We start from the raw sequence: 20,905 nt of genomic DNA, 5'->3' as shown, positions 1-20,905 counted from the left end.
TCCCCCTGCTCTTTTTTTTCTTCTGGAAACAGCCTTAACTACTCCCTCCCTTTTTATGAAGAAGGACTTCAACACTAATGTTCCCTCTCTGCACTTTCAGAGACAACTCGCCCTCCAGTCCACCTTCCACTTCTCCCAATTAACCCAGACCCGCCTTTCAGGAACTGCTTGGATCTTCCACTCCCTGTGGCACCTTCCCGACCAGACTCCTCATCTCCATGTCCACTTAAGAGGGAATTTCAAGTAGAATCAAAGGAAGCAATCAAAGGCACAGTGTTTAGAGAAAGACAAGCTAAATTTTAAAAAGCAACACGAAAAAGCTCACACTCTACACAAAAATGAATTCATAAAATAGCTTTACCAGTCTCACTATTTTCAGGTGAAGATTCATGTTCTGAGCGATCCAGAGCCAAAGTGCTCCCAGCGGTTTGGTTTGACTCCTGCAAATCTGATAGTGCCACATTCTCATGACTTTTGTCATCATCGTCATTGGCATCCAATCCTGTAATTAGGAATTTTATCCCAAAAGGCAGAATTAGAAGAATAACTTTCTCTTAAAACAAAACAAAATAAAAGCTTACAGTTGCAGTTACTTCAATTTTTTAACTTGACTGTGACAGACCTCCTTGGCTCTTCAATACTGCAACAAACCACGACACAAATTTTAATTAGTAATTTCTTTTTTTAATTCTTTTTTTTTTTTTAAGTAGACTCCATGCCCATGGTGGGCCTTGAGCTCACAACCCTGAAATCAAGAGTTGCATGCTCTACTAACTGAACCAGCCAGGTGCCCCAATTAGCAATTTCTTAAAAATGGGTTAAACGGGAACAAAGACAAAAAGCCTTGAGAGCAAAGGCACTCCTCATCACAATCATGCTCATAACTCACCCTCCTGGCCGCAGTCTGTGCAAGGGCCCGACGGCTCCTCCCAGTCTGCACTCACACCACCATCCGCTGCACTACCCTCTTCCAAATGCAGCACAGGAGTCCCCCACACTTTAGCATTAGGGTTTAGCTCCGAAACCTTGGCTGTCGGTACCTAGGGGAAAATGTGACAAACATTTGTATCCCAACTCCAATCAAACACAATTTTACTTATTAATTCATACATGAAATGCATCTGTGTGACAGAATTAGGCCAGAAAGGTGGAGTTTTATTTACGTGTACGCTGGGGATAAAATGTGGTGCAAAGTAACAAAAGTTGGTACACCAAGCTCAGCTTCATTCACCATCAGGCTCCTTAGTTCCTACTAAGTGGAAGGCTCTCCAGAAACTGCACGTGAAAGATGAGCTCCCTGCCTTCATGGACATTCAGTAAGTAACTGAGGATCTAACTGTCATCTCTGTTCTAGACACAATTCACAGATTTACAAATCTGAATAGAATGTAGATGGATAAAATTCTTAAATCTCAAATACTCATATAAGCAAAGGCTATAGACAACACAAGACCCTCGGAAGAACAAAGGTCTTCTAACGGGTTTGTCAGGCAGGGGCTTGGTGCTGCCTCTGCTTTGACCCTGCTCATGTCCAAGGATCCTGGCCTCCTTTCTGCTCCAACATGCTTGGCACTTTTGCTCCAAATGCTGTTTGTCCACAACACCCTCCCACAGTGTCCACAACACCCTCCCAGTGTCCACACACTCACACCTTCATTTCCTTTGGGGATAGGTGAGCTCTTTTCTGGTATACCTAACTACCCCAATTTTTCTTCTCTTGCTCACAAACCTCAAGTGGATCCCTGAGTCTAAAGAAAAATCAACGTCTCTGGGACAGCTGCTCCCCCAACTAACTCCAGTTCATTGTCACAATTTTGTCAGCAAACCTAGCCAAATAATTTTCCTTTGCCTTGATACCACCATGCAGAGGTCAGAGCTTCCTAGGAGAGGGACAAGGGTCCTGGTCCCAGGAGCTCTCAGGGAATGCCAGGCAGGAGCCCTGAACTGGGAGGAGCCTCCCTGCATGACCCCTAAGTGCAGATGTTACCCAATACTGTCTCCAGGTGTGAAGAGGGTCAAGAAATATCATGATGAGCCATCAAGGACATGTGTGGATTCATCATCTTTACAAGACAGAATAAATTCATTCTGGCTGGGGTGATTAAGGCTTTGCAGTGAGAAACAAAACTCTGACATTGACAGGAGAGGCCCATGTGGTTAAACGAAGCATGCACTTTGTTCACACCTAAGAGGTGAGGGAGCCGAACAGCGCACCCACAGACCCAGATGCCTAGGTGAGGCCTCTGTGGGATTCTCTTTATGAAGCAGGGTTCCCCTTCTTTGGGAGCATCACACTCCAGAAGCACGGCTCTTCAGTCTCCCTTCTTATAGGACATTGAAACTGCCAGTTTGTTTCCAGTGCACTTTTGGTCTCTCTCCTCCCCGCATCTGTCCAGTAAATACTCCCTACAAGCTCACTAAGCGCCAGTCCCAGTGCTCAGCAGTCAGGATAAAATGGTGAAGCAGACACAACCCCTGCCCTCCTGAGCAAAGAGAATGATACAGGAGACACTCCATATTTCAAAGACATCACTACCCTCCCTCAGCAACTACACGACTTCCATCTGTTTTTGTTTTTTATTTTGTTTTGTTTTGAACTCATGCCCCTTCCTCTTTCTTAGTCCAATGCTGCTATCAAGGCCTTTTTCTGATTGGACTCTCCACCATGCAACAACACACATCAAGCTTTCCCACACTACGGTATTCAACCCACTGCCATGGCCCCCTGACCTCAGGTACACACTACACATCCTCTAAGTTCCTACCACCCACTAACACAGGTCCTTCCCACTGTGAGCACCTTCTGCAGCTACCTGCACTGGAGCATTCCCAACACGGACTGCACGTCATACCAGGAGCACAGTGCCCAAAAGCAACCTCCTCAGAGCCACCGCAGAACTAGCCCTGCTACAGCACATCTGTCCTTCCCACTAGAGTCCATCAACTCTTGCATGGCCCTTTTGTTCGCCACTGTATCGCTAATACCTAGCAGCTCTGACCTCAGTACAGTCATGCCTGAGAAATATGCTCAAGGAATGAATGTTTAATAAAGCAACAACATAAAAAAAACTGTATTTTCCACTATTGGACAAATGGTGCAAAAGTTTTATGCCACAACTGAATAGAAACCTGTCCTTCTGGGGGCACCTGGGTGGCTCAGTCGTTAAGCATCTGCCTTCAGCTCAGGTCGTGGTCCCAGGGTTCTGGGATCAAGCCCTGCAATGGGCTCCCTGTTTCGTGGGGAGCCTGCTTCTCCCTCTCCCACTCCCCCTGCTTGTGTTCCCTCTCTCGCTGTCTCTCTCTCTGTCAAATAAATAGTATCTTTGAGAAATCAAAAAAAAAAGAAACCTATCCTTATGTAATCTACTACTTCTTAAGTGGTAAATACTCAAATCCAAGTCAAATATTTGGGACTTCACACAATTTTAAGCAGTTAACCAGTATTCAAGTGATACTCTTAAGTGACAAGGGATGAAAGAATGGAGACACATACTTAGGAGCTGATGACACAACAACTACCTCGAGTCCACAAGGTACCAGGCACATTCCATGTACCTTCTTGAGCTTAATCAAGACAACCCTATGAGGGTTTCATAGAGAAGAAAAACCAAGGCAGAGAGAGCTTCAGTAACATGCCCACAAAGACAGTAATTAGAAAACTGTTCTAACATCAGCAAAAACAAAACATTACCAAGAGTTCATTACCTTTTGTAATTCACATGAAAAATAACCTGTCTTGGTTGTATTTCTTTAAGGTGTGGGTCTTCTCTTGCAGTCATGTGGAACTCTAAGCGTCCATCAACAACTCAAGTTTCACCTGCTTGACTACATGTCTTATTTTTCCACTGAAAATTCACGGCTAAGCAGTGGTTATTAAAACCAAAAGTGAGCTGACCTTAACAGCCATGCCCTAGAGCAATTTTATATAAATGACCACCACCACTCTTTCGAAGTACAGCATCCATAAATTCTGACGCTCCTAAGAAACTCTACCCCCCAACACTAGGCTCCATTTAAAAAAAAACCCCAAACCTAACAATTCATAAATCTGTGTTTTCTGGACATGAGAAAGAATGGTCCCACTGACAAGTTACTAAGTAGGAATCAGAGTAACTAGTATCAGAGAAGAGGACAAGGGAGCTGGGGAATAAAGTAGGTGAGACACTGAGGGAAAGAAACTTTCAAACTTTTTATTTCAAGTTAACATGGACTATTCCTAGAGTTGCCACCAAAGAAGATTAATCATTCAGAGCAGTCCACTGGCTCTTTATCTGCAAAATGGAGTAACAGCCACTACCTAAGACTGGTATGAAAAAAACGTCCGGACAAGCACTTTGAGAAATGAAGTTGTGAAAAAAAAGCACCTGCATTAAATGTACTCAAATCAGAACACCGCCCAGGCATATGTCACAATCAAAAAGGACACGCGTATCTCACGTAAATGGCAGCACCAGGGCCCGTGTGCGCACTACATGGATGAACCAAGTGTAGACACGGACAGCTGACTGGTAATCACACCCACTTATGTAAACAATTATGTGCGTATTACTTAAAGGCCTAATTTTGTAGTGTTTTGCTTCCACGACTACTTAAACAAAAGCAATTAACTTGAATGTAACTCCTTCTGGCAAAAGTCCCAAATGTGGAAATGGAAAGGAGGTTAATCAGTAATTCCCTAAGTTACAGGGTTACATTTATACTTATGTTCATATAATTGGCATTAACATTTGAATCACATCTACCTCCTTACTACCATCAATCATTTTTCTTGCTTAATGCAACAAAAATCACTAATAATAAACTATCCTGGGGCACCTGGGTGGCTCAGTCGATTAAGCAGCTGCCTTCACCTCGCATCATGATCCCAGGGTCCTGGGATTGAGCCCCGTGTCTGGCTCCCTGCTCAGGGAGTAGTCTGCTTGTCTGTCTTTCCCTGCCTCTGCTCCCCTCCACTCATGTGTGCATGTGCGCACACTCTCTCTCTCTTCTCTCAAACAAATAAAATCTTTAAAAATTTTAAAAACTATTATCAAAAAGATATGAAACAGTAAGTGTTGGTGAGGATGCTAACAAGGAACGTAGTACATTGTTGGCGGGAATGTAAAATGGTGCAGCCACTCTAGAAAACAGCATGGAGGGTCCTCAAAAAACTGAAAGGTGATCCAGCATTCCTACTTCTGGATATTTACCTGAAGAAAACAAAAAATACTAATTTGAAAAAAAATATCTGCACCCCATGTACACTGCAGCATTATCTACAAGAGCCAAGATATGGAAACAACCTAAGTTGTCTGCTGATGGATAAAGAAGATGTGGGATATATGCAATGGAATATTACTCAGTCATAAAAAAAAAAAAGAATGAAATCTTGCCATTTCCAATAACGTGGATGGAACTAAAGCGTATTTTGCTAAGTGAAATAAGTCAGACAAATCCCTATGATCTCACTTATATGTAGAATTTAAAAACAAACAAATAAACCAAGCTCATAGACAGAACAAATTGGTGGCTGCCAGAGGTGGGGGTGGGGGTTGGGAATATGTGTTTTTGTTTTTCCTTTTCTGTGGTGTTTTTTTTTTTTAAGATTTTTTATTTATTTGTTAGAGAGAGAGAGAGAGAAGCAGGGGGAGCTGCAGGCAGAGGGTGAAGCAGACTCCCTGCTGAGCAAGGAGCCCAATGTGGGACTCGATCCCAGGACCGGTCCTGGGATCATGACCTGAGCCAAAGGCAGACACTTCACCAACTGAGCCACCCATGCGCCCGTTTTTAGTTAAAATAAACTGAATTTATAAATAAACTACTGGTTGAGTCAATGAGATTCTGCTGTTAGAAGTATGCCTTTCAATTATACATGTCCAAAAGGACTACTTTAAGGGCAAGACTAACTTCATGTTTGTTGAATGTTTGTGCTCATCACAGACTATCTAGAAAGATGGTCCAGTTAGCTGCCTGCTGCGGCAGCATCTGTGAAGCTTTCTCCAAATGAGCAGGGCGTGAGCACCCTGGTTGGCAAGCTCTGCAGGTGCTTCTGGCTGACAGGAGACAGACTTCAGAGCCAGTTAAAAGCAGCAAATTTGTAGCAGAAAGCACAGATTTTGAGTCTACTGTCCAATTGTGGCCTTTGTGAAAGGACTTTAAAATTCAACGGACAAATGCTTGCTCTGCTCCAACAAGGGGGTCGTGAGGAAGGACCCTGGCTGGACAGGGCAGCCCTCAGGAACACACAACGTCCACACACAGAAGAGGTCTGCACCACGCTGTGTCTGAGGGCCAGCAGTGCTGGGTTTAGTGCTAACAAGACCTGGCACACAAACTCTGGCCTAAATATACCAAACAGTAAATTGAGTCACACTCACAGGTTGGAAATGGTTAAGCTGATGCTACAGTAACTCACAGCCTTGACATAAACATTCAAATGACTGCCCATTATTTAGAACAAAACTTCGTGGAAGTTAAAAGCAATCAAAGTGAAACACTAGCATTTCACAGCACAATAATAAAAACTGGTAAAACATACTTACTAACTGTCCACCTCTATTTTGCCATCCCCAAATAACAGCATCTTCTGCCACTGGTAGCTGATAAGTGGGCTTCTCCATCCAGAATAGAGCGACCTCTAGGTCTGGTGGCTTCCTGTGCAGACACTCATTAGGTACCTGCTCCTCTTCTAAGGCATCTTTCCCAACTGTATGAGCCCACAGACAGCCCTCTTGAAACCCACCGCAGCCATCGGCCAGTCCTTCAGAAAACGTCTGACTTGCAAACCCTCCCATTGGGTAATAGGCAAGTTCATTAAAAAACTGAGAGTACAATTCCTCTGGGAAGCTCTGCAAACCCCCTCTTGCCGGATTTTCAGGTATATTTACAGCATCTTCTGTGAGTGAGAAGATATGGTCCCCACAATGTGGTACTGCTATTTCTGCACTGTCCCCTGGGATGACAGGAACGACCTGCAGCACCTTGTGAGGAGGGTCTGTGTATCTGTCCACTTGGGCCACACAGGAATATCCCTCAAGAGTCTCACCTAATTCCATTTCTCTAAAAGTCACCTGTGGACTTCCCACAAAATCCACTCCACTGTTTAATGCAGGTCCATTCAGTGCGGGTTTGGCATGTCTTTGCCTGACATGGTGTGCATGTGTGCTCATTCCACGCACGTCGATGTTGTCTCTCTCCCCTCCCTTACCTGTTGGTGCTGGCTTCCTTGCCCCCGACGTGCCACCCCCTAAGGCATCAGAACTCTCCTCAGCTGACTCTGAGAAAACCTGCTCCAGTCCTGCATTTTCACCGTTGTTAACAGAGTCTTTCTCCTCTACTTGTGACCTCTGCTCACCTGGATTCGGACGTTGGTTTAGAGGTGGTGCAAGATCAAGATCCTTATGTCTGTAGTCACTCACTGCACAAGTTTCATCATTCTCTTCTATGTGACTGGTTCTGCAACCGGGCTGTTCTGTGCTGTCCGACCTACTGCGAGCCTGTACATCCCGACTAGGCGCTGCCCTGCGGGGTGCTGTGCTTGTTTCCCCGTTAAAGGTGGTTTCAACGTCAGACTTCACATCTCCTCTGTCATTCTCACTGGTCTCTCTGTGACTGGCTTTCAGTGACTCTTTTATGGCACTTTCTAATCTTCGCTGGTCACTCTCTGCATTCTTCACACACATTTCATCTTCTGTTTTAAAATTCAGGCCAGTTTCACTTTCTTCTTCAGGCCAGGTGAAAGCAAATGCGGAGGAGATAAAGTTACCCTGAAAACAACTAAAGCCATCAAGAGACTTGCCATCTGGGGGCACTTCCTGGGAGCTTCTGAGTTCCGGGGTGCCCATTCTTTGGAACACTCCCTCCGTGTCTGTCTTGCACAGCGTACCAGTTAAATCACAGATCTGTGCCTGGGCCCTGCTGGTCCCAGTATCTGCACACAGGTCTACCTGATGTGAAGATCTCCATTCAAAAGCCCTCTGTCCATGACTCTCTTCTTCAAAAATGCTCATTTTATCCTTATCTTGATAAGATGAACTATTCTCAGATTGCAAAGACAACTGTGCTTTGTTTGCAGGCTGGATGCTTCCAGGTTTCAGGCTGCAGACACCCTGCTGCTGCCCCTTGGCCATCACTGCCCCTAGAAGGCGGTCCAGTCCAGGATCCCCAGGTCCCTTGGGGGCTACTTCTTGGAAACTGGCATGAATGGGAAGACGCTCATTTCTAAAGCTCAGGGAAGTGACACACCTTTCCAAACTTAAATGAATCCTATCTAGACTCCGGGGAAGGAGACTACTTTCTGGTCTGCTAACATCGAAGCTGAAATAACCATTGTTTTTCAGCGGTCTGACGGAATTATCTTCTCTTTCCTTTTCAGAGTTTAAACTCTGACCTACACTAGCTGCTACAGCCCCAGATTCACCATTTCTTTCAACTTCGGAAGGGTTGGTAAGTAAATCAACAAGTGAATCACCCATCGGACCTACCTGTTCTAGACTACAGTTCTCACTTTCTTCAGGGACAGTGCACACACGTTCCAGGGAGCCAGCGTCTACGTTACTGTTACATTCAGGGAGTACGCCCACATTAGGTAATGCACTGCCTTCTGTGTAATCTTTAGGGAACCCGGTGTAAGTGTGAGCCCTTAAAGACACAGTCGTTAGTTCAAAACCAGGTTTAGTATTTTCCTTAAAAACTTCCTTCATTTCATTTGGACCGGGCATGCCCCGTGGGGACAGCTCTTCCTGCGAGGCGGCTGACTGTCCTGGGCCTTGTGCAGCCTTCCCCAGCAGCGAGGCCCCTCTGCGAACTCCCTCAGAGATGACAGCTGACCGACTGTTTGCCACGGCAGCTGCCCCGCACACGGGGGCACACAGCTCCTCGGCCACGTCCAGGCAGTCAGGATCTACAACACAAATACTGTAAAACTCGCTCTCTCTCCAAGCCCTTTGTGCTTTGTGCTCAGCATTCATCTCCCTACCAGACCTACCTGAAGAGTTATTACCACTACTGATTTGAACACCTACGGCCACTTCTTTCTCTGTGACGGACTTTATACAAGTGGCTGGGAAATGGCCAAGACGGCTCTGTACAAGGGCTCCTCCCCGCACGCCCTGGCCAGAAGGCACCAGGACGCATGAAAGAGACTCGTCACCTCTGGAACAAACATCTTCAGAGAAACCCCGTTTAATGACAGGGCTCACACAACGAGTGACTGAGACACTGTCACAACCCTGCTCAAGAGCAACCATTTCTGAATTCCTATCACTCTCATCTGAACTTTCATACCTAGTTAGGAACTGAGACACTGGAGAGGAAACAGAGTCTGATGACTGCCTCAGCCCCAGACCCTGCGGGTGCCCTGGCCTCACAAAAGCCCTCGTCCACAGATTAGTTCCGGCAGCTGCCCTGCTGCCTCCATGTCCAACACTGTGAAGCTCCTCACCTTCAAGGGTATCAAATAATGAAGACAAAGCTTTACTTATCTTGTTCTCTGACTCCGCCTCCTTCACAGATTCCGGCAACAGGCCAGCTTTTTCATTGTCACTGTCACTACTTAATTCTTTACTGAAGCAACAACCCATGTTCGAAAGTTCAAAAAGCTCAGAGAACCATGCCTGGTGTTTTCTGAGCCTCCATAAGTGCATCTCATGCTAACTTGCTATGATTTCTGACGAGAAGCCGACACCCAGATACCAAAAATAACCCCTTGCACAGCAGTCACATGTCCCTGCCACTCAAATCCAAAATCCAAACTACAACAGGCCCTGCCGAACAGCCATCCTCCTCCACGCACTAAAACCAAAAGCACGTGGAATCCAAAGATTCAGAAGAACAATACATAATTTTCATAGTATTTTTCCTATTCTCATAAACTCAAAAAAAGAAGTCCCCACAATTGTTATCCCAGCCAGAACAAGACACTTCAGACTCCTGTGTTTTCCACACTGTTTCAGCATTCTCTGAGTTACATATCATGGGATGCGGGCAACCCAAGAGGTTAGCATGTATATTCCCCAAGGAGAAACAACAATAAAGATGTGTTCTTAAGAACGTATAGGCAGTTACAGCTGCAGCTCATTTTCTGCTTTGAGAACGAAGTCCGCAGGGGTATGGAGGAATAACTACCAGGCACGACGCTGGAATGGTGTCCATGAGGTATGCACATTGGAGTATTTATGGTGAATGGCACATCGTCTGGGATTTGCTTTAAAACACCCCAGCGAGTCAAGAAGTAAATACTACATATCTTTTTTTTTTTTAAAGTGTGTGTGTAGAGGGAAGGAAGAGAGCAAATAAAAGTAGCAAAGTGAGAGGGGTAACTCTTCAAGGTCACTATGGGCACATAGGGTTTACTTTATTATTCTAATTTGCACAGATGTCTACAAATTCTCACTAAGACAAAGGAAAGAGCAAGAGAGATAAAAAGAAAATCTAACACCCACCAGGCCAATAGCAGTAAGTCCCTCGAAAGTTCCCAAAACCCCTCCTGGTCCAGGTTATCTGTTCAGGTATGAGGCTCAGTTCTACATGCATAAGCTTTGGCAAATCATCTAATTTCTGTATCAGTATTCTCATTTGTATAATGGGGCCAACAACAGCTATTTTAAAGAGTTGTCATGAAGACATTAAGTAAAATATTCAGATCAGAACCTTAATACCCATCCGAAGTCCTCACACTCTGGCCCCAGCCCACCTCTAGCATCACCTCTTACTCTATAATGCCACCCTCCTTACCTTCTCTGTTTCATCCAAAGAACCCAACCAAACAACCCCAGCATGCTCATCTGTCATGTCTCCTAGCCATGCTTTCCCAATCTCACCATCCTTTGTAAGGCCATCCCTCCCAACTGTGTAAGATGACCATCTCCCATCCCCACTGGTCACTCTTTATGCCTCTAGGAAAGCATGCTAGCAGCAAGTCTTAGTGCCTGTACCATCAACTACCTCAAACCGGAGTCTGTAGTGGCCTTAGAATCTGCAGGTGCTCTAAAAGGATTAAAAGATGCAAACACAGGGACATGTGGGTGGCTCAGTCAGTTAAGCATCCAACTTTTGATTTCAGCTCATAATCTCAAGGTCATGGGATCAAGCCCTGTGTCAGGCTCCACGCTCAGTGTGGTCTCTGCTTGTCCCTCTCCCTCTGCTCCTCCCCGCACTTGTGCATACTCTCTCTCTTTCAAATAAATAAATAAATTTAATTTTAAAAGATGCAAACACGAAATCTTAAAGATAAGCCCATGTTTGCACCTAAGTTTAGGAGCACAGCAGCACCGTGCGACAATACTTAAAGTGACCTGCTCTACTGAGAAAAGAGTTGGTTTTATAATGTCCCAAATTCACTCATGCATGATGAGGGCCAAGCGACACCAGGTATGCCATAGAAACAAACCGGCAGGGGCGCCTGGGTGGCTTAGTCATTAGGTGTCTGCCTTCGGCTCAGGTCACGATCCCAGGGTCCTAGGATCCAGCCCCGCATTGGGCTCCCTGCTCAGCGGGAAGCCTGCTTCTCCCTCTCCCACTCCCCCTGCTTGTGTTCCCTCTCTCACTGTGTCTCTCTCTGTCAAATAAATAAATAGTCTTAAAAACAAACAAACAGGCAAAAGTCGTGGGCAAGTTGTTCACATGGTGTTGAGGAGCTCAGGCTGTGGTAAACTCAAAGAAACCGTGGGTAACTAGTACCACAAGTACCTGGCGATGTAGCTTTAGTTCCAGCAAAACATCACCTGCCAGACTAAATGAATGTCATTAATTTGCATTTTACTGGTTTAGGCAATGAAGTTTTACATTTGTGTAAAAATTACATGCATGAAGAGTTTATCAGTAGTTCTCTATTACTAGAAAAACAATTTAATAACAACTTAGAAAAAGTTCTCATTTAAAAGGTTACAAAAGGTCGAGCAAAATCATGAACTAATAAGCAGCTCTAACCTTTCATTCCCCTCAGAAATATCAAGAAAACAATCAAAAGGGATGCCTGGGTGGCTCAGTCGGTTAAGTGTCTGCCTTCAGCTCAGGTCATGATCCCAGGGTCCTGAATTGAGTCGGGCTCCCTGCTCAGCAGGGAGTCTGCTTCTCTCTCTCCCTCCACCTCTCCCCCCCCGCTCATCCTTGCACTCTCACTCGCGCGCTCTCTCTCTCTCTCACATAAATAAAATCTTTAAAAATAAAAAAAAATTAAAAGTTTAAAATAAAAAAAGAACCATCTGAAGCCCACAAAAGCTAGGGTGAAACTCTTTGGGAAATCAGGGCAATCAAAAGCAGCCATGTATATGGGAAATTCCGAAAGCCACATCCAGGCAAGACAGATGCTCAAAACAGTCCTGAGAAGGCCTTAGGCTTTCACCCTGGGGTGATCCCCTAGTCTCTAAGCAAGCTGAGCTAATCAGGGAGGGACTGTCTCAAAACAGAGCCAGTCTATGAAGACTGGGAAGGGTAGCTGTATTCTCTATGTTTTCTTCGGGGAGGAGGGGGTCTGGACTGTCTGTTTCAGTTCATGGCATTAACAGAAATCTCTGTCAAAATATTAGCTGAACACAAGCTAAAGGAACAGAGGCTTCAATGAACACATACGACAAGGAACAGTCTTTACAAAAATAACGTGGCAAAGTCTCAAAACAGTAAGACATTATACACATTATAAATAAAATCAAATGCCCAGTTCTCAACAACAACAACAACAAAAATCACAAGGCATACAAAGAAAACAGGAAAACATGACTCATTCAAAGGAACAAAATTCACTATCCCCGAGAAAGCGCAGACATGGGACTTACTCCACAAGGACTTTAAAACAACATTTTTAAATATGCTCAAAGAGCAAAGGAAAAACATGGACAAGGAACTAACGTTAATCAGTAAAACGATATATGAACAAAATGAGAATACCAACAAAGAGATAGGTATTTATAAAAAGAACCAAAAAGAAATATTCTGGAGCTGAACAACAGTACAGTTACTGAATTGAAAAATTCACTAGAGGAGTTCAACAGCAGACTTGGATATAGGCAGAAGAATCAGCAAATTTGAACAGGGGACAAATGAAATTATCTAGAGGAGTAAAAAAAATAAACAGAAAAGTGAGTGGAGCCTAAAGTGAGTGGACACCATCTATGTCCCATATGGACCAACACACTCATCGTGGGAGTCCCAGCAGGGGAAGGGCAAGAGAGAATATTTGAAGAAATAGTGGCCAAAAACTTCCCAATCATGATGAATACATAAATTTACAAATCCACAATCTCAATAAACTTCACATAGGATAAACACAAAGAGACCCATACCAAGACACATTACAATCAAACTGCTAAAAAACAATCTTGAAAGCAGGAAGAAAAAAGCTACTTGTCAGGTACAAGAGCTCTTCAATAAGAATATCAGCCAGTTTATCATTAGAAACATTACAGGCTAAGAAGGCAGGGGCTGAAATATTTAAAGCACTGAAAGAAAAAACCGTCCAGGGCGCCTGGGTGGCTCAGTAGTTAAGCGTCTGCCTTCGGCTCAGGTCATGGATCCCAGGGTCCTGGGATCGAGTCCCACATCGGGCTCCCTGCTCTGCAGGAAGCCTGCTTCTCCCTCTCCCACTCCCCCTGCTTGTGTTCCTGCTCTCGCTATGTCTCTGTCAAAAAAATAAATAAAATCTTTAAAAAAAAAAAAAAAAAGAAAAGAAAAAACTGTCCAATGAGAATTCCTTATCCAGCAAAACTGTCCTTCAAAACTGAAGAAGAAATTAAAACATTCCTAAATAAACAAAAAGTTGAAATAGTTTGTTAACACCAGGTCTGCCCTGAAAGAAAGGCTAAAGGAGTCCTTCAGGCTGAAATGAAAAAACATGACACAGTAATTCGAAGCTGTATGAAGACATAAAGCTCTCTGATAAAGGTGAATACATGGACAATTACAAAAACTATTATTGCTGTTTTGATTTACTGCTCCACTTTTTATTTTCTACAAATTTAAAAGGCAAATGCCTAAAAATAATTATAAATCTATGTTATTGGGCATATAGTAATAAAGATGTAAATTTGTGACTCCAGTAACACAAAGGAGGGGGAGAATTTTACAGGAAGTACAGTTTTTGTGTGCTATTAAGGTTAAGTAGGATCAATTTAAATTAGGCAGTTACAACTTTTGGATGTTATATGTAATTCCTATGGTAACCAGATATACGATTAGATAAAGATAAGTTTTTAGAATAAACAACTAACTAAACTATCAATTATGCCATGCTGATGAAATTTTTCAATTTAGGTAAAGTATGCCTTGCAAAGAAGTATCAATGAAGTACATTACACGGTTTCCTGCCCTTACGGGTCTTAAAACTCCTGAGGGAAAACTAAGACATTTGAAACATTTTTAATAAATAATATAGAACACAATTTCTTAAATAAATTTTAATCAAATATCTAAGAAGTAATACAGGTGATTAGAAAAGGATGAATCAATGAAGAGAAAAGTTATAGCCAAGAATGCCCTTGCAGGACATAAAATCTGTCCAAGATAAGCAAAAAATTATAGAGGAAAAAAAAGGATTATAGTTGATTTTATTCCAAGTAATAACTCAATTACTTTTCAATTATATACCCCTAATCCATATGTACAATAGTTTTAATGGTCTTTTCCATATAATAAATTTATATAATAATAAGTAATAAAACATCTATTTGTTTACTTCAAACTTCAAACATCTCAGGCTCCAACCCCTCCACTAAGGTCCAACTGGCCCCACCTGCCCACTTCACTGCTTGCCTGAATTTCTACCAGGTGGATTTCCCCTGGTACAGGTGGATTTCCCCTGGTACAAACCTTTACCTCTCCAATTTTTTCCATCTCATAATAAATGCAACCACTATCCATCAAGTTGTTCAACTATCCCTGATTTATCTTTCCCTCACCCCAACCTCTATATTCAATCCACAACTTGGTGTGGTTAAACCCACCTCCAAAATAATTTGAAATCCATTCATTCCTACTCTGATTCACCATCATCACTTCTAACCTTCATTCCTTAATAGTATTCTATTTGCTTTCTTTGCTCACTACAATCTATTATGTATAAAAATATGCTGAGGCCAAAATAATCTTCCTAAAATGTAAGTCATGCTATTCCCCACCTAAAATCCTCCAGCTTTATCCCAAATGAATTTCATTCATTTGAAAGATTTTTCTTTGGGGTATTATTTTCTACTTGTTTCTTTTTTTAAATGAAATAACAGGTACCAAAGAGGAGGTATCTCATCTTGAGTTTGGACTCGGAAGCCAGGTTGCCTGGGTCCAAATAATGGTTCTGCCACTCTGTAGTTAAGTAACCTTGGGGAAATTACTTAAGCCTCTCTGGGTCTTAGCCTCCTCTAGCTAAAGATCAATTTTTTGATGCTCACTGATTGGCTAGGGTTGTAAAGAGTTACTAGTCAGTAGGGTTTTTTTGGGGGGGGGGTAGGGGCGGAGGGAGCTGTATAATAAATTTGATTAATATTACCACTGGATAAATGCAAGGCTGCTCCTGAATTATTCAGACATTTATTTGGGTATCACTATGGTAATTCTACTCACACCATATCCAGCTCAGGGGGAAAGACTGAACCTTTGAGAGACTGCTTCCTGAATCAGCCTGCTAGACAGGCTCACTCAGCCATCGAAACACGTGCAGCCACTAAACCAACGACCACACCCTTACGCTCAGGCGCACCATGAATGATGCCAGCTAGAAAGATATTCAGAGCAATGCCATTTATAGTAGCAGGAAAGAAATAACAATATAAATGCCCCCAAACCAAGTGACTAAAGAACGACAGCACTGCAACATAAAGAAAATACCACAATGGCAAGGACAAGGAGATACATAGATGAAATCATGCTGCATGGGACACGATGAGGTGAAATATATGTATGTTGATTACAACTACATAAAAATGTGTGTATTCTTTCATTTTCTGTAAAGATGCTCAAGTTTGTTGTAAATAAAGCTTTGTTAAAGGACACACACACACTATAAGCCCAGATGTCTCTCAGGGCACCTTCCAGCTCTAGAATGTAATGATCTTATGAAAACCTAAGTGTGCAACACCCTGTTAACACTGGCAAATAGTAGAGCCACATTTTACAAAACCTCACATCAGAGATGGGATGTGCCTGAGGGACACCAGGGGTGCTAAAGATCAAGACCAAACCAAAAACTTGCCACACAAGGTCTATTATAGGACGTTAACTCTTAAAAGTGACAAAGCATGTCTAGGCAGTACTAGTTGCAAATTATTTCTGTATAGAAGTCCTGAATTCTGGCTCGAGTGTTTCAATTCTTTTCTAGATAGGTCTTACCTCAATACTTAGAAATAAAGTAATACAGGCCAAAAAAAAAAAAACACAAAAAACAAAGAATCCAAAATCTAGTTTCTATCCCTGCAATAAGTTGGGTTTTTTTTTTTTGAAGATTTTATTTATTTATTTGACAGAGAGAGATAGCAAGAGCAGGAACACAGCAGGGAGAGTGGGAGAGGGAGAAGCAGGCTTTCCGCCAAGCAGGGAGCCCGACGTGGGGCTCGATCCCAGGACATGGGATCATGACCTGAGCTGAAGGCAGACGCTTAACTACTGAGCCACCCAGGTGCCCCTCTCCCTGCAATAAGTTTTAAAAAGATGTCTGAATATTATGTTGGACTGTAAATCAACCATGGGGAGGAAGAAGATTGGTCCTAAAAAAATTTTTTTTTAATGATTTCTGTATAATTTCCCTCTTAGATTACTGAAGGTCTTATATTTGGATCTTAAATTACTTAAAATATTATAAAATTCATTTTAAAAATCAATGTAAAATACAATATACAAAAAAACCATCCATATATAATAACAACAATGAAATAACAATAGTTTGGAGGAAATCTTTCATTTTTAAAAATTCTACCTTATTAAAAGAGGAGCAGCAATCTAATCCCTCCTTCAATTTCTATATGAACTACTTGCAATTTAGGGGAAATTTACTATAAATTTTGTTAAGATTACTTTAGGAGTTTTCCTTTTATTTTTTAAATTGTGCCAGGTTTGTAAGATCACTTAGAAGACTGCCAAGCTAAGTGTGGAGTGGCTCTAAATGCACCTGACATATGCATATACACATAAGCCAAAGACAGAGTTAAAAATCAATGCATCTCCATTTCCTTTTTCTTTCATTAACCACAGCCAAAATGTGAAACCAATTTTCTTAGTAAAAGCTTACTATGACTTGTGTACTTTAAAGCACAGGCTTTCAAAATGTAGAGCTAATCATATACAGTCAACAGATTACCAGTGGACCATTAAGAACACTGTGATGAGTATTTGACACTGAATGAACACGTGGCACACCCCGTCTGTAGAACCATACATGCAGCATACAGAGGTCAGAGGACACACAGTACTGAACACTTACACCCCACGTAGGGCTCTCCCCCCTCCATCACCCCCCTTAGTTGGAAACATCAACATTTTCTAATTTTGTTACAATAAATATTTATTGTAAGGCAGTGTGAGCCTCAGCTGTGACAGATCTGCAAGTGAATTACCTGACTCAAAGCTGGGATGGAGCTTGTCTGAGAAGTGGTTTGAGATATGGGACCATTCATCTGTAAAATTGAAAACATCAAACACACCATCATTACAATGTAAAGTAGCATTTTCAAACCACAGTAATTTACCAAAAACAAAACCCACTGAGAAAAACACATTTTTACATGACAAACAATATTCAGAACGATGTAGGAGCCTTGAAACCTAAAATATTATAAAATTCTGACCACCATAAGCAAAATTCCTTGTAGTTTCAATGGGGAAAATTAATAAAAATCTGCTTTGCTTGATAGGGTAAAAGCAGTCAAAAAATTTTACAATCCTAGTTAATTCTTTACATACCAGTACAACAAGGTGTAATGTTATTACAGTATTTATAAATCACTGCATTTTTCTTGGTGATCTAAACTCCAAAAGCTTTTAAGTGTCTAGAGATGTGTTTTTTCTCTCCCCTACTACTGACAGCTTCCTCTTGCTAGTAAGCTACCCATAAACTTACTCAGAATGTAACACCTATATTTAGGTTGTAAGATATGCCAGAGTTACTACTTTGATTTACTTAATAAATCCAACACAGCATCTGTGATCAGAAGGAGAGAGTGAGGCACCAGGCCAATTCTGGCCTCGACCCACACTCACCAGATGAGCGCTGTCTTTCCCTTCCTGGACTCGCTGGCCCTGCGGTTCAGCCACGACCTTAGTGTCCTGATCAGAAGTCATGAGCTGTTTACTTTGTGGCTGCACTGGGAGAAGCTGAATGGCAACCGTAGAATGCTGCAATACGACAAAAGACAATACATCAGTAACCTGAAGTACAAAATACAATGGATTCTTAAAATTAAGTTACTAGGAAGTCTTAAAATTCTCAGGTTTTCCAGGACATGTGTTTATCCCTCTGGAGTCTAAATAGCTTATTTATTTATTTACTTATTTATTTTTAATTTGGGCTCCACTCCCAGCATGGAGCCCAACACAGGGCTTGAACTCATGAACCTGAGATCAAGAGCCCAGGAGACATCAAGAGCCAGCTGCCCAACTGACTGAGCCACCCAGGCGCCCCTGCAGTCTAAGTAGTTTAAAGAAATCTACCCATAGGGGCCCTGGGTGGCTCAGTCGGTTAAGTGTCTGCCTTCGGCTCAGGTCATGATATCAGGGTACTGGGATCGAGCCCCACGTAGGTGGTCCCTGCTCAGCGGGGAGCCTGCTTCTCCCTCTCCCCACTGCTCGTTCTCTGTCTTAATAAATAAAATCTTAAAAAAAAAAAAAAAGGAATCTGCCCATAATTTACACCTTTGTACTAACCCAAGAACATACTAAGACTAGAAATCATGTGCTAACACATACAGACCCACTCATGCCCAGAAAACAGAAGATTATAAAATTAATAGAACTCCAGTCTGTGATTTGATGAATCTCAAATTTATATATATCGTTTTGACTGGACCCATTAATTTCATTTTGTTCCAAGACAATAGTTTTAAAGAGAAATAAACAGTAATTAGTTAAAAAGGAATCCCTTCAAAATCCTGACCCACACAAACTGAAAACCACCTCAAGACAGCAGGACCAGTGCTGCAAAGCAGGCTTTCCAAAGCATTGGCTCAGCTCAACAGTTAAGAGACTGAACTTCAAACAAGAGATCTCATTTGATTTTCCCGAACAGCGTAAATAATAACTCTTGTTCATGAGAGACAACAATATTCATGATTTCGTATGATCAGCATGAGAACCAGGGTTCCCAGACATCCAGGGCTGACCTCTGGCGTTTCCCTCTTTCCGCAGCAAGCCGAGCTGCCTCACAGCACCACTAGGACTGGCTTTAATCCAGGTACCTCTCAGGCTCTTCTGAAAACACAGCATCCACATGCCAGATACAGAGATTTAAAAGCTAGCTATTTCTGTCTCACAAGGTAACCAGGCAGGTTTTTAGTTTCTACGATGTGCTCCCTACTCTCAGTAACCTGCTTAGGATAAATTCCCAAAACCCTTGTTAATGAAATAATCTGATGATCAAAGGTAATCTCATCCAACAGTCAACTCTATCATCAGCCACAAAAGCACAAAATCACTTCCGTGCTATTTGACAGGTTTGGCAATATAAACTGCTAGAAGAAACCCTTGAAAACAAAATCAGTTTCACAGAGGTCAATGTCTTCCAAAACACAGGATGAGTATCAGGTGTTAAACTGTACAAGTTTGCAATATATGAAACTATCACAGAAACAGACATCGAGGGGCACCTGAGTGGCTCAGTCGCTGAAATGTCTGCCTTCAGCTCAGGTCATGATCCCGGGTTCCCTGCTTCTCCCTCCCCCTCCACGCCTCCCCCCCCCACTTGGTTCTCTCTCTCTCTCTCTCTCTCTCAAATAAATAAATAAAACAAAGAAAGGAAGGGGGGGGGGAGAGAGAGACAGAGAGAAACAAACAAATGGACATCGACTCTCCCCAAACACCAAATCCAGAAAATGAAGTCATGGGATGCTAATTAAACCGACAAGTCACAGAAGGTGTTACAGACACTTTTACCACTATGAACTTCTAGATTTGTAAGATTCTCAAAGAAAAACAATGTTTGGTTAAAAACAAGGTAAGATAGCCAAAAGGGGGAAAAATTCAACTGTAAGAATCCTTTATTACAACTACTACCTATATTTTTTTCAGTCAGTGATTCTGTGCCTCCTGATAGAACCAGCAGCGAGGCCAGGAAGTGGTCTTGCAAAACAAACAATATCCACGCACCCAGGATGTGGTCTTATTACAAACTTAGAGCAAACAGGAGCACTGCGGATCACAGGGGTGCGGAATATCTGGACAAGCAGCCTGGCTTCCTCGACACCACAGGACACAAGATGCACATACTGGCCAAACCACAGCTTTACTTTGTTTGTATGGCTTTATTCGATTCAAACAAACAACAATCAGGGAAGCAGTACCGATGGGATTATTGATGGTATCAAAGAATTACTGTATTTTCTAAGATGTGAGAATGATGCTGTGGTTATATTTAATTATTAAAAAAAGAGGCCTTATAGAATTGCATATTGAAATATTTACAGGGGCAATAAGACGACGTCTGGAATTTTCCTCAAAATAATATATGGGGTAGAGACGTAGGAGTTTGTATTTGTTCCCCTTGGAAGAGGGGTATGTATGGGGGTTCAGGATTCGATCCAGTCTACTCATGCATGCTTGAAACGTTCCATGACAAAAGGTTAAAAAAGGCAGCATGGCAGTGTCCTAGTACAACAGACACAGCAGGCCTGGTCTGTCCCAGGCCTCCTACGCACAAACAAGTAATCCTGACGTCACACCACACGACCTCTTCATTACTGACCTAACATGCACTGTTTTTCAAAAGTCCTACACCTGGAAAGAGGGCTTGATGATC

At 42.5% G+C, this 20,905-nt stretch overlaps 1 protein-coding gene across 2 annotated transcripts in view; it reads right to left on the bottom strand.

Moving 5' to 3' along the window:
- LARP4B (La ribonucleoprotein 4B) overlaps window positions 1-18,323 on the bottom strand; it is a 61,590-nt gene extending 43,267 nt beyond the window's left edge. For both annotated transcript variants that reach the window (XM_021690892.2, XM_021690893.2), the window contains exons 1-4: window positions 18,157-18,323; window positions 17,514-17,573; window positions 890-1,040; window positions 362-502 (exon numbers count right to left, since the gene is read on the bottom strand). In XM_021690892.2, the coding sequence (XP_021546567.1) occupies window positions 362-502; window positions 890-1,040; window positions 17,514-17,573; window positions 18,157-18,237 (433 nt within the window). In that variant the 5' untranslated portion in view covers window positions 18,238-18,323. The remainder of the gene's footprint in view (window positions 1-361; window positions 503-889; window positions 1,041-17,513; window positions 17,574-18,156) is intronic.
- Window positions 18,324-20,905: the final 2,582 nt, after the last annotated feature.

This window comes from Neomonachus schauinslandi, chromosome 5 (assembly GCF_002201575.2).
Source record: "Neomonachus schauinslandi chromosome 5, ASM220157v2, whole genome shotgun sequence".
In the NCBI taxonomy this organism is placed as follows: domain Eukaryota; kingdom Metazoa; phylum Chordata; class Mammalia; order Carnivora; family Phocidae; genus Neomonachus; species Neomonachus schauinslandi.
The sequence above is the reverse complement of the archived record's forward strand: the minus strand, read 5'-3'. Positions and strand labels throughout refer to the sequence as shown.